This window comes from Phyllostomus discolor, chromosome 6 (genome assembly GCF_004126475.2).
Source record: "Phyllostomus discolor isolate MPI-MPIP mPhyDis1 chromosome 6, mPhyDis1.pri.v3, whole genome shotgun sequence".
Taxonomy (NCBI): domain Eukaryota; kingdom Metazoa; phylum Chordata; class Mammalia; order Chiroptera; family Phyllostomidae; genus Phyllostomus; species Phyllostomus discolor.
The window spans coordinates 23,080,002-23,096,559 of record NC_040908.2 but is presented as its reverse complement, the minus strand read 5'-3'; the positions used below and the strand labels follow the sequence as shown (position 1 = coordinate 23,096,559).

At 35.4% G+C, this 16,558-nt stretch overlaps 1 protein-coding gene across 2 annotated transcripts in view; it reads left to right on the top strand.

Annotated features, from left to right (window-relative positions):
* SOS1 (SOS Ras/Rac guanine nucleotide exchange factor 1) overlaps window positions 1-16,558 on the top strand; it is a 114,109-nt gene that overhangs the window by 37,420 nt on the left and 60,131 nt on the right. For both annotated transcript variants that reach the window (XM_028515233.2, XM_028515232.2), the window contains exons 3-6: window positions 5,189-5,320; window positions 6,986-7,150; window positions 8,783-8,992; window positions 13,337-13,480. In XM_028515233.2, coding sequence (XP_028371034.1) covers window positions 5,189-5,320; window positions 6,986-7,150; window positions 8,783-8,992; window positions 13,337-13,480 — 651 coding nt within the window. The remainder of the gene's footprint in view (window positions 1-5,188; window positions 5,321-6,985; window positions 7,151-8,782; window positions 8,993-13,336; window positions 13,481-16,558) is intronic.

Here is a 16,558-nt window from a genome sequence, read left to right as displayed (position 1 = left end):
ATTTCATTTAAAGTTTTTAAAGCCCCATGAAGATGGTGCTGCTTTTTTCCCCTTATTAGAGTGTAAACTCCAGAGATTTTTCTCTTGTTCACTGCCAGATCTCTGCCATCTAGAACTGGCATTGAACAGGAAATACATGTTGAATGAATAAATGAGCGAACTGAAACACTAAGAGGGTAAATGCATTGCCCAAGGTCACAGCTAATAAGTAGTGAAACCAAGTCTCTAATGCAGAAAGTCTAAGCTTTGAGGGCATACATGCCACTAGCCTATTCTGCCAGGTAGGAGAGAGCAGGCAGATTGGAAAAAGAGGGAGGGAAACGGGGTATTGGATTTCCCAGTGAGGTCAGAGAGCTGACGACACTGGAATACCTGAGTGAGACACATAGAAGAATAGATTGGGGTCAGAGACAGTTGTTGGAATTTAAGATTTCTTTGGTAACATCCTTACAAAGCGGGATGTTGCTATGTGGTGTTGGCTGGGCTACAGGTTATGAATTAAAAGGCGACGGTATTTTATGTATCCTTAATGTAGACAATAAAGTCACACAGGATAATGGAATGATTTCATAGGAGAGTGAAAAGAGTGATGTTCCAGAAGCAGCTTGCTGAGTGGAAAAGGTGCTAAATTCACTTTCATGTCAGTTTTGAGACAAGGGCAGTTCCTACTCTAAGAAGTCTTCAGGGGAGCTCCTCCAGATTTCAGCTGAGCAGAGAGATACTAAGGAACATTGAATTGCAGACGTTGTGGATGTAGAAAGATTGTGTACTGTGGAACAGTAAGATCCTTTGATTACTTAAGTAATTTAAAGTCGATTTAATACTTTGTTAGCCTATTTTCCCTTTGTATAAGGTGAGATATCTTTTATGTATCATTTCCTTTGGCACTAATTACATTGGTCTTCAGAGTCGATCTTAAAAAGAACTGGTTACCTGACTCTCCTCATTAACAATTCCATTTGCTCTTTTGGGTTCTAGCTGGGTTCTCCCACAGTGTTTGTAAAATGCTGCATCTATCCCTATGCCTGCTGTATTAAAACGGAATGACAGGTCTTGCTTACTGTTTCAGTGTTGGTGCAGCCCAGGAATTCGCCAGTTTGGTAACCTGCATACTCAAAGAGCTCGTTCTAGATATGTTGTACTATACTTATACTTATCTAATTTCCTCCTTTTAATTAATTTAGAAACTACCATATTTTGCTGTGTATAATGCACATTTTTTGTCCAAAATTTTGAGGGAAAAATAAAGGTGCACATTATACATGGGTATTATGAAAACATGCCCTGGGTATAATAATGGGCATAATAGTCCAGTGCATATTGCGCACAAAAACATGGGTGCACATTATACACGGGAGCACATTTACATGGCAAAATACGGTCATTTAACATTTCCTCATATTGAAAGAGGTAGTGAATTCTTGAAAATAATGAGTCTCAGTCTCTCACTTGCATAGAATTAATATGTAGGTACTTAATTTTCTTTATATAATTTCTTGAGTCTCATTCTTTCATAATTGTACATGTTCATTACTTTTCTCTGGTTGACTAGACTGATTTCCATTTGTAATGTCTTTTCTGTTTCCCTTGTTGGCCTCTGTGTCCTGTATTTAACCAACTTCCATTTCTTAGGGCATCGATACATTTTTCTTTTCATTTAACCAAGGCTTTCTTGGACTTCTTATCTTAGACTTTTTTCCCCATGAGTCATATCCTAAAATTTTTGAAGTTTGCTTCCCTTTTCCATTCATTTTTTCTTTAACTTTTTTCTTTGCATCCTAAAGAATCCTTGTAATTTTTTAACATTTTCCATCAACATTTAGATTTCCCAAGTAGTTTCTCCATATTTTCTGTCTTTCTAAAAAAAAATCTCCCACGCATTCTAAGTATTTATATTAATAAGACTTCAAAAGTACCTGTGGTCTGAATATTTGCATGGAAGTTTATGTGCAGGAGTTTTCATAGGTTCTAGAAGGTTTGTCTTGGAATTGATCTTTAAGATTACCTATTTAGACCCCTGTATTAAGTAAAGCAAAAGACCAGGTTCTGCTAATAAGGGACAGCTGAGCCCTGGCTGGGTGGCTTAGTTGGCTGAAGCATTATCTCATATGCCAAAAAGATTGTGGGTTTGATCCCTGGTCAGAGCACCTACCTAGGTTGTGGGTTTGTTTCCCAGTCCAGGCACATATGGGAGGCAACTGATCCATGTTTCTCTCTCACATCAGTGTCTCTCTCTCTCTCTCTCTCTCTCTCTCTCTCTCTCTCCCTCCCTCCCTTCCTCCCTCCCCCTCTTCCTCCCCCTCCCCCTTTCTCTCTCTCTAAAATTAATAAACATATCCTTGGGTGAGGATTAAAAAAGAGAGAGAAAGCCCTGACTGGTGTGGCTTGGTGGATGGAGCACCAACCTGCAAACTGAAAGGTTGCAGGTTAGATTCCAGTCAGGGCACATGCCTGGGTTGCAGGCCAGGTCCCCACTTGGGGGTATGCAAGAGGTAACTAATGACAAATCAGTGTTTCTCTCTCCCTGTCTTTCTCCTTCCCTTCCCCTCTCTCTAAAAATAAATAAATAAAAATCTTTTTTAAAAAAAGAGAAGGAGGGAGAGACAGCTGCATCTCAAACCTAGTTCTGTGTCTTATTTTCTCAAAGCCACTACATATTAATCAAGATGGAGTCTCTCATTTCAAACAAAATTATTAATTTTGAAAGTAGCAGAGTATTAGAATTCCAATTCATGAGTCTTTCCTGAGCGTTCCTCCTTGGGCTTCTTTATTTTTAAAAAAATATGTAAAATAATTGTAAAAAGTTTTATTTTGTTTTAAATTATAATTAAATTTGTCACTAAAAGAGATAAAGTAATTCTTTCAACTTGACCTTTCCACATTCAAGGCACCTTTTTTGACATTACCAGTTTTTTTCCCATACAGTCTGAACTTTGATGTGATCTGAGTATATAGTTGAATAATTTGATTCCAATAATACATTGATAAGTAAATTTAAATGTGTTCTTCATCATCATTATTTCTTCTTTCTTGTGTTCTCTTTTGTCATTCCTGATTTTGTTTCCCCTTCTTTCTTAAAACAATAGATAAACTTGGAATTGGACAGATAAAATTGAGATGGGAAGGGGTTACTGCTCTATTTTCATTTTTTCCACCCCAACCCCTGCCTACAATTTGCCTCTGTAATTCCACTGATGATTTTTTTCAAAGATACAGAATTGTCAGTTTGAGTTCACCTTCTGTTCTCTTCTGCTTTTCTGTGACCACTACACACAAGTGCCTTTTTAGACTCTAGGTCATAAAATCACTCTAGTGAACTGCCCAGCTAACTTTTTTTTTTAATGAATAGAAAATACCAACTCATTGCGTATAATAAAGGCAGGTTTTGTTTTATGAAACTTTGTTCCAGTGCAGTGTGTGTGTGAAGGGTAAAGTGTATTAAGAATTTATTATTTTATACTATGAGTTGAGGTTAAAAGAAAGTTAGCCAAGCCACAGGGCCATACCATTATACCTAACTGTACCATGGTTGTACCTATTCAGGTAACCTTGGATTAAAACCATTGGTGTGATCATTTTAATTGAGAACCAGGGTAAAGTTAGTCCTAAATCTCTTGTCACTTTTGGAATAGCAAGTCCATAGCGTTGACTTAAAGAAGGAATAGAATTTTTGTTTTTGCTGTTTCTTTCAACCTTTCCACCCCTTCCCTTTTTTCCCCTCCTTTTTCACAAGCCAGACTCCTCTGGTATTTTGGATCTTTATGTTGTCTTTATTATATGAGGGTATAGTATCCTGGCAAACATCTTTTCAACTAGGCATTTGGAAAAGTTTGTAAACTTCATTTTTAACTACAGTGATTTCTTTTGACACATCTCTAATTCTATTAATTAGAATCAAAATGATCACTTCTTATTTGGCAGCTGATTTACTAGCTTTGAATACAGATGGTGGGGAAGTTTATTGAAATTCCAAGGGGAAAAGTATTCTTAATTTTTTAAATTTATTTTTAAGCTGCCCTAGAGTTGGCCTGTCCCCCCACCTTGTGTTACATGGAAATCTATTCTTTATTTCCCATTTTAATAACAACTGACAAATGTTTTTATTTAGATTTATAATCAGGAGTGATGTTTAATGTTTCCTGGTAGTACCACTAAATACTAATTCAAAATCCATGTATTAAAATTATGTAGTAGCGACCTCTGCTGGTTTTAATTATAGTATCCTGAAAGGTGATTTTAAAAACTTGTAAGGGGATGAGAGTACCTTTTGTTTGAGGTAAATCACATTAGTTTATTAAAGTGGGAAGATTTAGCTTTTATATTAACATGAGTTCTTTCACTTTCGATGGGAATTATAACTGAATAAGTGGTGGAAATTAAAATGAAGTACTTTGTTAAAAATTAATGACCCATGGAGGACTCAAACTCTAATGATGAACTACAGTGTATTAAAATTGCTGTTACAGTATAAACCCTTGATTTCTATGATTTGTAAATAGTTTTAAAGTCAAGTGCCTTTGCATGATGGATACTGAAAAGAATTCTTAGCCCTAGACAGGTAGTTCAGTTGGTTAGAGCGTCATCCCGATAAGCCAAGGTTTTGGGTTTGATCTCCAGTCAGGGCATGTATGAGAAGCAACGAATGAATGCATAAAAATGAATGGGACAACAAATATTTCTCCCTCTCGCTCTCCCCCATCCCTCCCGCTCTCCCTTCTGCTATCTCCTAAAAGCAGAACATAGAAATTAAAAAAAAAGAAAATGTAAAGAAGTCTTAGAGGCTTTGAGTGCAAAATGCTCCATGAGCTTATAATTGATACTGAAAGTAAGGACAGTAAATGAGAATTGGATTTAGATATTTACTTCTTGAGCTTAGGTCTTGTTTTATGAATTTTTATGGAAATAATGTTTAAAATGGCTTCTACTCATTCTTATCATTAGCTTTATCACAGTAAAGTTGAAATTCAGAATGATAGATAATCCAAGGAATGCTTAGTCTATTAATTGCCTAGTTAAGAAACTAATACATTGACAGTTATGTTTTCTCATAGGTTAAATATGTTTGTAGTATAAGTTATGCCACATGTGAAAACATGTTTTGGTATTCTTGGATTGCAGAAGTAAATTTTAAGTGAAGAGCACTATTCAATATACTTGTTGCTTAATTGTTATTTTCCTATTTTCCAAGGAACGTGTTCAAAAAAGTTTCCCTCATCCAATCGATAAATGGGCAATAGCTGATGCCCAGTCAGCCATTGAAAAGAGGAAACGAAGAAACCCTTTGTCTCTCCCAGTAGAAAAAATCCATCCTTTACTAAAGGTAATGCTGAAATACTGACTTTTTGCCTTTTAAAAGCAAAATAAAACCCATAATTTTAAAACACTAAGAATAATATATTTTATGGATAACAGAGTCAAGTAAAAAGTAAAATTTTCTAATTCTAAATTTTTTAGGAATTCATGTCATGGGGGGGATGATGTGATAATACAAAAGTATAAATTGGGCAACATGATTTAAGTAATTTCATACCAACAGTAATAGTCAGACAAATTGAAAGAACTAAGAAAGTTGTAATTGTGGATTTTGTTCATCTCAGAAGTTAGTAGAACCTTGAAGAGAATTCATGAAATTCCTTTCTTGTTGGTTAGACTCGAATGTCCCTGTTCCTTCAGATCTTAATCCTTCGTGCGTCATTAGATGCCTAGGGACTTCCGTAAGACTGCCTGCAGGCTACCTGTAATCTTTGAGCACGGACTCCTTGAAGGTCACTTAAATCAAGCAGGCCTGCTTGTCATTTAAATCAGTCGGTTGAACCTCACTAGAACTAACAGAAAGAGTAACTGCTGGAAACTTGAATAATGCTATTTCTATTTTATTTAGTACAGCGAACAAGCTATTGATTAACTCTCACATCAAAAGTGTAGGTATTACGAGAATTAAAACCCCATGCTTGCATGCATGAGCTAAGTTTTATTACTCAACTAAGTTATGATTATCCCCAGTTTGTGGATGAGGTAACTGAGGCAGAAAGTTATTATAGTAACTTTTAGTCCAACTTTACAGGGTTCTAATTGATAATGTTAGGAAATCCAGGTCCATTTGATCTCTCCAAGATTTAAAGCTAAACACTTAGATGATGTTTGAGTGTCAGAAGGTTATATTTTGTACTCAGGTTGTTTGAATAGAACTATCTCCCTGTATCTTACTAAATGGTCCGAGGAAATAAGTGCGCATTGTATAAAATTACTAAACTGGTAGTAATTGCATACTTCATAATTCTCTTTTCATGATTTCTATTATCCACACATTAAACTACATTCTAAGAGAATTAACAAATTAAGGTGTGCTGTATTAATGATCCTAAATTTTGAGTTTTATGATCTAATTGTTGGTCTTTCAATTTATTAATATATCCCTTGTTACTATAAACATTTAATAGTTTTTACATATCCTTAAGGGTAAATGCAACCTGTTGCCAATTTATAAGTAAACTTACTTCAAAATTGTTTTTTTTCCTTAATTGGATTGTTTATTGTAAAATAAAATTTGTTTTCCTATAGGAACTGGTCAGCCCCACAAAGTCCATTCTATTTTTGAAGTCTAATAATGACTATTAACAGGTTGTTAATAGCCATGCTTGTTCAGTAGGACATAGCATGATTTTTCCCTATGGAAACAGTCCAGATGCCAGGAATGTGCTACTAGGGTTTGGGAAAGCCCAGGTGCCTTTGGAAGGATAGAGGAATAAGGGTAATCTGTACTTCTTAAGTATTTTTACATGATGATAGGTAATTTTGCCTTACCTTTTCTTAGTTTACATTTTTAAATAGTAATTAATGTATTATTCATAAGTGAGCCACTTAAAATTAGATACTGTTGATAACCATAGGCCTCAGTAAAAGTTGAGCTAGTATGCATGTTTTTTAATCAGTGTCAAATTTATAGTATGTGATTTTTAAACATGCTTTTCTTTTCATTTTTCAGGAGGTCCTAGGTTATAAAATTGACCATCAGGTTTCTGTTTACATAGTAGCAGTATTAGAATATATTTCTGCAGACATTTTAAAGCTGGTGGGTAATTATGTACGAAATATACGGCACTATGAAATTACAAAACAAGATATTAAAGTAGCAATGTGTGCTGATAAGGTAGGATACTGATCTTCTATATGTTTTGTTCTTAAATATTTATGTGACTTACTAAATGCTAACATACTATTCAGATAGAATAAAATTGTTTCTCTTATGTTAGGCTATATTTATAGTAGTCTGATAGCAAGTACTCAATATATCACTTTATGAAAATAGAGTATTATATGTAGTATTAAAATGTGTTTAAACATGTCATACAGTTTTTCTTTTATATGTTGCTTCAAGTAGGGTTAATAACAGTAATAATCTCTTATTAGTGGTATCTTAAATTTTTATTTGGGTTAGAGATTTAGAATGTTACGGATGTACTTGAAAACAATTTTTGAAAATGTAAAAAACCTAAATCCTTGAGCATTTTATTTTAATCCCTAGCTTTCTTTAGATACTACTTGTATGATTTTACTCTAATAGTATTAAGAACAAACATTTTTGAAAGTTAAACATATATGTGACTCATCTCCCTTGGTCCTTAGGATACTGCTGTATAGTAGCTCTCTTACCTACATTTCATTATGAGGAAGCTGAAGTGCAGGAGAGGTAAAGAAGTTGGTTCAGAATATTCCAAGAAGCTTCAAAGCCCAGACTTGAACTCCAGATTTGTCTGAGTCTGAAGTTCTTAAACATTGCACTACACTGCTTTGGTATTTTCATTTTATAAAAATGACTTTGTTATTTTTATAAAAAGAAAATATTTTCTGATGAATCATTCCATTTTTCCCCTCAATACACTATTTTTGATTTGGAATATTCTTTCTGATTACTAAATCCATTTATTTATATTTTAGTATTTGTTCTTTTAGGATGTGAATGTATAGAGCAAAAATCACCTGACCTGACGAAGGATTTCAGGTGTTTTATATTTTTAAATGAATAAGTATTTGGTTTTTAAAGTAATTATTTTTCAATGAACATAAAATATTTGATACTTGTAGATGAATCATACAAGTTTTCGAATATATATTATGTGTTCACATAGAGAGGAGATGCAAGAGAGGTCTAAAACAAGGTTTCAGAGTTGAGGAAAGAATACTTATATTTGTGAAACAAGCAGAAAGTCATACAAGATGGAATGCTGTTTTACTGTGTTGTGGGGATAATGATGCAGAAACTCACAGAAGGGGAAAGATGAGGTCCGGGGAGAGTAATAATGGTAGACCTCTTAGTAAAAGCAGGACTTGTTTTGATCATTATTTAACGAATATAGGCCTAGAAGGCTGTAAGAATCATTTAAATATGAGGTGCTGAGGCTCTGGAGTGAAGGGGTGATGGCAAGGGTATGAAATGGGAAAACTAAATCAGAGTGAAATCTAAGACAGGAGTTGGAAACATTAAAAGTAATAGGTTGACCAGAGAGACAGAGAGACAGATAGATACTAGTATTGACAGATAACTTGGAGGAGTCAGGTAGTGACACCAGCTGTTAAATTCTCCTAGAGAAGCTGTGGTGGGATGCTGGCAGTGTGTCCAAGAAGAGATCATCGTGTTTGCTTTTTGTCATTTACGAATCATCTTCAAAGAATAGCTTAGGGTGCTTAACTTCAAAGCACCCTAGATTCATATTTTGACTCTAGATTCATATTTGACTGTAGATTCATATTTTATTATGCTTTGTTAAATATCTTTGTGTAGGTATTGATGGATATGTTTCATCAAGATGTAGAAGATATAAATATATTATCGTTAACTGATGAAGAACCTTCCACCTCAGGAGAGCAAACTTACTATGATTTGGTAAAGGCATTTATGGCAGAAATTCGACAATACATAAGGGAACTAAATTTAATTATAAAAGTTTTTAGAGAACCCTTTGTCTCCAACTCAAAATTGTTTTCAGCTAATGTAAGTATCATGTGTACATATATATATATATATATATATATATATATATATATCATTGCATGTGTTGTTGATTTTACGTGACCAATGAAATGTGAATTTGTATAGCTCATGACTGCTAATTCATCAATTTTTTTAAGTTGTGGGATTTAATTCAGGTGACTGTGATCACAAATAAAGTTGCTACAGCCATGTCAATAAATTACAACAGAAATTAAAAGACAAAAGCTAAATTAAACTGATTGTATAAGTGCAAATGAATTCACAAAATCTTCCATATACAGCACTCCAAAGACTAAAACCTCTTATTTAAGCAGATTTTGTTTGTTTGTTTAATTTAACTCATTTGAGTCATTTCAACTGACACTTCATCAGTGCTGCCTGTATTGTTAGGTACCATAGTTAGCAATGGGAATTCAAAGATTATTAAGAAAAATTTCTTCCCTCAAGTTTAATCTGGTCAAGACAGAGATATAAACTTAAAATTAAATTGCAGTACAGTGTGGTAATTACCATAATGGAAGTATGGAAACTGTATTTTGGGGAGCACAAAGGAGGAGCCAATAGCATTAAAAATTAGAGAAAGGTTATTGATCTTACAGTAGTAATCAAACCAATCTAATGGGGTCCTAGGGAATGCTGAGTGAGAGCAGGAGCCGAATTCTAGTAATCCCTAGAGCTGCAGCCGCATGACCCTGGGGGGCTGATGGAGACGGAGTGGTCACCAGAAGCTGAGCCTGGGGCACAAGTTATGGCAGCGAGTTAACATTGAGAAACAAAGGAGGTTATGAGTTGTACAAATCTATAAATATGTAGTACAAACCACTGAATCATTTGAATGGATGAATTGCGTGATATGTAAGTTACATTTTAATAAAGTTGTTTAAAAAAGAAAAGACTTAAGGATAAGCAAAGATCTCTTAGGACACAAAAATCAAGAATTGTAAAATTAAAGATTAATGAATTTTAGACTTTATTAATATGAAAACCTTTTGTTCTTAAAGACATTGTCTAAGGTAAGCCATAGATTGGTAGAACCTATTTGAAATATGTATATCTAACAAAGGACTTGTATCCAGAATATATAAAAACTTTTACAATTCAATAATTTAAAAAATAGCCTGACTTTTTAAAAGAGATTTTATTTATTTACTCTTTTTAGAAAGAGGAGAAAGGAGGGAGATAGAGAGGGAGAGAAACATTGATGTGCAAGAGATACATCGAACAGTTGCCTGTTGCACTGCTCCCCCAACTGGGGACCTGGCCCACAACCCAGGCATGTGCTCTGTCTGGCAATCGAACCAGAGACCTTTTGGTTCACACGCGGGCACTCAGTCCACTGAGTCACACCAGCTAGGGCAGCCTGATATTTTTAAGTGGGCAAAAAATTGAACATTTTATAAAAGAAGATATAACAATGACCAAAAAGAACATCAAAAGATGCTCAGCCTCAGAAGTTATCAGAGAAATGCAAAATGAGACTGCAATGAGATACTACTGTACACTCATTAGAAAGGTGAAAATTAAAGACTGACAATACCAAATGTCAGAAAGAATGTGGAACAATTGCTTATGGGAATATAAAATTCCCACATTGCTTGTGAGAATGTAATCCAGTGTAAACACTGTGGAAAAGAGTTTGTCAATTTTTATCACATTAAACATAAATTAGCCTTACTGCCTAGAAATTCTAATCCTGTGTTTTTACCCAGAAGAAATGAAAACATATCCATATAAAACTTGTTCATGAATGTTCATAGCAGCTTGTTTGTAATAGTTTCAAACTGGAAATAATTCAAATATCCATCAATAGGTGAATAGATGTACAAATTGTGATATGTCCAATGGAATACTACTCAGCATTAAAGAGGAATGATGTAGTTATATATGCAACAGTATGGATTCATCTCAAAAACATAAGCAAAAAATCAACAACTAGGCACAAAAGACTACTTAAGATTTTCTTTGTTTAACATTATAGGAAAGACAGTTCTTGTCTATAGTGACAGAAAGCAGGTCACTGGTTTCCTGGGGCAGTAGTGGTGATTAAAAGGGATGGGGCACAAAGAATCTTCTTGTAGTAAGGAAAGGGTTTTGTATCTTGATTATAGTCATAGGTTGAGTGAGTACCATAAAATCTCATCAAAAAGTATGTTTAAAATTGGTGTTATATTACTAGGTATTAATCATGCCCCAAAGCTGATTTGACAAAAAAGAGATAGTCACTGATGAAGATAATAAATTAAAAAAATAGTAATTGTGTAAATGCAAATTAGTACTTGCTTTTCAATTATCTAAGCATTTTTCTAAAAGTTAAGATTGACGATATTCAGGGTTGTAAGGGTTTGGCAAAACTGTAATTCCCATACACTACCAAGGGGAGGGTAAACCAGTGGATTCTTTTTAGGGAAATAATCCGTAGATGTTTTAAATAAAAATCTTATAACTAAAGTCTTTATCTGGGAATCTAACCTACAGAAAATCTAGTGGAAGTTACAAAGTGTTATATTGAGTATCTTGTATGCATGTTTATTTGTAATAAAAATAAGAGAATAGAAGAATAGAATGAATACATGAAGCAAAGGGGTATTATATGGATTCATACGGCTGCTTTGTCATTACTGATAGAACAAAAGCATGGCACGCCTTGAGAAAGCTGAAGTTAGAGAAGAGCTGAGGCAGATAGGAAGTCGCATAAAGCACTTCTGCATACCAAAGTATGGTTGGTGCTTGAGGAAAAGTACTGTATGATTGAGTAACAAACGGAACTAGACACCTGTTTTATGAAACACTACTTTCACCCGAAGGAATGCTCGACTAACTGTGGTTATTTAGAAGCATATTTGGCTGACATTTTTCAAAAATGAATGAAGTTAAGGGGAAAATGAATGAAGTATACCTGTAACTTCAAGGAAAATAACTGGCAGTATTTGGTAACAGTGATAAAATTTGAACTCTCAAGCAAAGTTAGAGTTTTGGAAAATTTGTATCCACTCCTATAATCTGTGATGATACTAATGGATTTGGTCTTTTAATATTATATATAGTGAATATGTGTTAAATGTGTTAACATTTGGAAGATCTACAGAACTCAATATTTTCCAAGTGACCAAATTTATAATGCTACAAAATCACACATGGGTAAAAGATCTATTCAGACATTCAAAGTTGAAAATATGCCAATGGATTTTTTTTTTTAATCCTCTCCTGAGGATATGTTTAATGCTTTGAGAGAGAGAGAGAGAGAGAGAGAGAGAGAGAGAGACCAAGCACGCACTCAAGAGAGAGACATCGATACATTGCCTCCTGTATGCGACCCAACCAGGGATTGAACCTGCAACCTAAGTATGTGCCCCGACCTGGAAATGAACCCATAACCTTTTGGTGTACAGTATTGCTCCAACCAACTGAGCCACCCGGGCAGGGCAGGCCAATGGATTTTGATAACAGTGTAGAATCGGATGTGTTTTCAGATTCCACATTGTAACTAACCTTTAAGAAACTGCTAGTTGAATTTTCAAGTAATGCCATAGAAAGCTATTTATTCCATTGACATGATATGTCCAGATTAGTAGTTATCATTGACTTATGGGGAGAGAAGAATGGAGAGCTCTGCTAATGGATACAGGCTTTTTTGTGGGGGGTGATGAAGATGTTCTGGAATTTCATGGTGGTGATGATTGAACAGCTCTGTGAGTACATGAAAACCATTGAAGTTCCCTTTAAAAGGGTACATTTTATGGTATATGACTTAGATCTCTATAAAGAAACTCTACAGAAAAAGAAAAGGAGATCCATAATTATTTGAATAGGCTATTAAAATACTCCTTTTTTCCCCAACTACACATCTGTATAAAGCTAGATTTTCTCCATATGCTTTGACCAAGACAATGAATGAAAATCCAGCTATCGTCTGTTAAGCTAGATATTAAAGATTTGCAAAAACATAAAACAGTGCCATTCTTTTCATTACATTTTTGAGTTATTTTGGAAAACTACAGTTACTTTTCATAAAAGTGATATTGTTATTTTTAAATAAATGTTTTAAATTTTTGGTTTTAATATCTAATATGGTAAACCTTAATAAATATAATTACAAACAAAATCCCTTTGGAGTCTTCAGTAGTTTTTAAGAGTGTGTATGTGTCCTGAGACCAAAAAGTTTGAGAAACACTGACCTAGAGAAAAGTATTTGCAAATTATACATTATTGCAAAGGGATTTTTATATTATCTTTCACTTAAATTTCTAAGTTGTTAAATTTTGTGATTATAAAATGACTTAATTGGCTCAAACTTGTTTTTTGTTATACAACCTAATTGAATTAGTGTGTTTTTCTTCCCAACAGGATGTAGAAAATATATTTAGTCGTATAGTAGATATACATGAACTTAGTGTGAAGTTACTGGGCCACATAGAAGATACTGTAGAAATGACAGATGAAGGCAGTCCCCACCCACTAGTAGGAAGCTGCTTTGAAGATTTAGCAGAGGTAAGTACTTTACCCACCAAAATAAATCTGAACAAAAACCCTGCTTTGCATTAAAATTGGAATCTTAATTCTTGTTTGCAGCTAAAGTCATAGTTAATATTAACTGCTGCCTACTCTACTTTATTGCCCTTTCAGATCATTTCTCTTATGAAAATCCAGGAAAAGTATTCTCGTGTCCATTATTTAAAAAAAAGCAGATCTCATTGACAGGAGGCATTTACAGCTGACACTCAATTGTTTATTTTAACATAGCAAGGCTCAGACAAATCAGTGAATGACCTGTCTATGAAGAGGCTGTAGAACTTGGATATGAGGTCAAACTGTCTGTGTTCTAGTCTAAACTCTGCTACTTATTAGTTCTATGTGACCATGGGCAGTTTATTTCAAATATCTCAACCTCCATATCTATATTTGTAAAATAAGGATAATAATAAGACTCTGGGTTTCTGTGACAATTAAATAAAATAACCTACCTGAAGTATTTAGCTAACCATCTTCACTTAAGAAAGCTACTCAATATACAATAAGCACATATTGTTTAGAATAAGAGGAGTGAAATGAGTAGGAAAATGAAGTCCAGGGCCTAGGTGATTCAGATATCATGGGGTTAGAAAAACGGTTGCTCTCTCTTTGGATATTTCAAATGCTGAAATATATGCATCAGTCTTAAAAAGTTAGCATTGATTGTCCTTCTGAGATTTCTAGCTCTTGCTTTTGTTCTTACTCTAAAATCTGTATCTTTTATTATAACAAAGGGTTGAGTTTAGAAAGCATAAAAAAAGATTTTCAGGCAAAATAGTATGATAAATTTAAGCTTTACTACAGCCCCTCCAGTCTTGGTTCAAACATAAGTCATAAAACATTTTTTAAAACAAGAATATATGTAACTAGACTCAAAAACAAGCTTAGAAATTGAATAGACCTTCAAGGTAGTGAGCTCTGGTAGCTAGACGTTGAGCTCTTAAGGATAATGAGGACTAAATGTGTTCCATGAAAGTGGGCAAGATTTCTTACTCCAAAACCTAGAATGTAACAGGATGCTGGGGAAGTCTACCAAACCTGCCTGTGAGGACTTATAGAAAGTTGTGGACTTGAGGGGGGGAGACAAAAATACTACCTTACAACAAATGTGCCCTAAAACTCAACAGTGTCTCAAACAATATGAAGCCACTATGATCAGAGAGCCTGAGATTAAAAAGTCATTTTCAGAGCAGGTTCTGGTCTGGATGAGTGATCGATCATACAGGAATAAGAGAGAGAAAAAGGAAACCAAAAATTTAAAGCCTCTCCCTAAGAAGTCTATAATACAAAATTATAAAACACAGAATAAATTCAAATGCTTACAATGACATCTCACAAAATCAACAATTACAAAATAAATTCATCCCAGTTGAAATTAATTTTGTACAACAGATTACAAAGAGTTTAAAGGAAATTTAGGGTGCTCAAATAGATAAGTGAAAGACTATGATTTACTTATAAAGAAGACATTGTGAAACAGAGCAGGCAGGAAGGAAACAAGGAAAAGTATGTATCAAAAGATGGTGGGAATTAAATATGCAAGCAATGCAATACAAACTCATTATGTAGTAGTAGTATAACATTTACCAGACCTAGTTCAAGGGTAAAATTAGTGAATTGGAAGATAGAATTGAGGAACTCACTGAGAATGTGACACAGAGAGACCAAGATAAGGATATGACAGACGAGTTAAGAATCATAGGACTTCCGGCCAAGATGGAGGCATAGGTGGACACACTATGCCTCCACAACCAAAACAGGGAGAACAACAATTTAGAAACAGAATAACAACCAGACCAGTAGGAAGAAGGGTGGAGTCAGGCAGCCGGGCACGGTCGTGGCACAGAGCACAAAGAGCATTGGGACCGGGTGCATAAAGCATCCAGGGCACACAAGACCGCAGCGGGTGGACCCTGGGCATGCAAGTGGCAGCTGGCAGACCCCGGCTGAGGGGTGGAAACTGGCAGACCCAGCAAGGCGGCAATTGTGAAGCAAGGTACTGCATGCAACCCAGGGTCCCAGCGCTGGGAAATAGAGCCTTGGGGCACTGATTGAAAACACCTGTGGGGGTTGAGGTGCCGGGCAAGACTCCCAGCCTCACAGGAGAGGTCCTTGGAAAGTCCCACAGCATGCATAAGCCCACCCACTTGGGAATTGGCACCAGAGGACCCAATTTGCTCGGGGGAAGGAACAGAAGGGACGGAGGTCCGACAGAGAACGGAGCAAGTGCCATTTTTCCCTCTTGGACCCGCCCCCACATACAACGTCACAACCCAGCGACTGGGGTGCCCTGCCCTAGTGAACACCTAAGGCTCCGCCCCTCATGTAACAGGCACAACAAGACTAAAGGAAAGAAAAAAAAGATGGCTCAAACAGAATTGCAAGGTCCGCAACCAGTACTTTTGTATGACCGAGAGATAGCCAACCTATCAGATGCACAGTTCAAAGCACTGGTGATCAGGATGCTCACAGAATTGGTTGATTTTGGTTGCAAATTAGATGAAAAAATGAAGGCTACAATAAGTGAAATGAAGAAAAATGCACAGGGAACCAATAGTGATGGAATGAAAGCTGGGCCTCACATCAATGAAATGGACCAGAAGGAAGAAAGAAACAGAACAACCAGAACAGAATGAAGAAATAATTCAAAAAAATGAGGAGAGGCTTAGGAACCTCCAGGACATCTTTAAACGTTCCAACATCTGAATTATAGGGGTACCAGAGGGAGGAGAGGAAGAGCAACAAGTGGAAAAGTTATTTGAACAAATAATAAAGGAGAACTTCCCCAATCTGGCAAAGGAAATACACTTCCAGGAAGTCCAGGAAGCTCAGAGATTCCCAAAGAAGTTGGACCCAAAGAGGAACACACCAAGGCACATCATAATTACATTAGCCAAGGTAAAAATAAGGGAGAGAATCCTAGAAGCAGCAAAAGATAAGGAGACAGTCACCTACAAAGGAGTTCTCATCATACTGTCAGCTGATTTCTCAAAAGAGGCCTTGCAGGCAAGAAGGGGCTGGAAAGAAGTATTCTAAGTCATGAAAAGCAAGGACCTA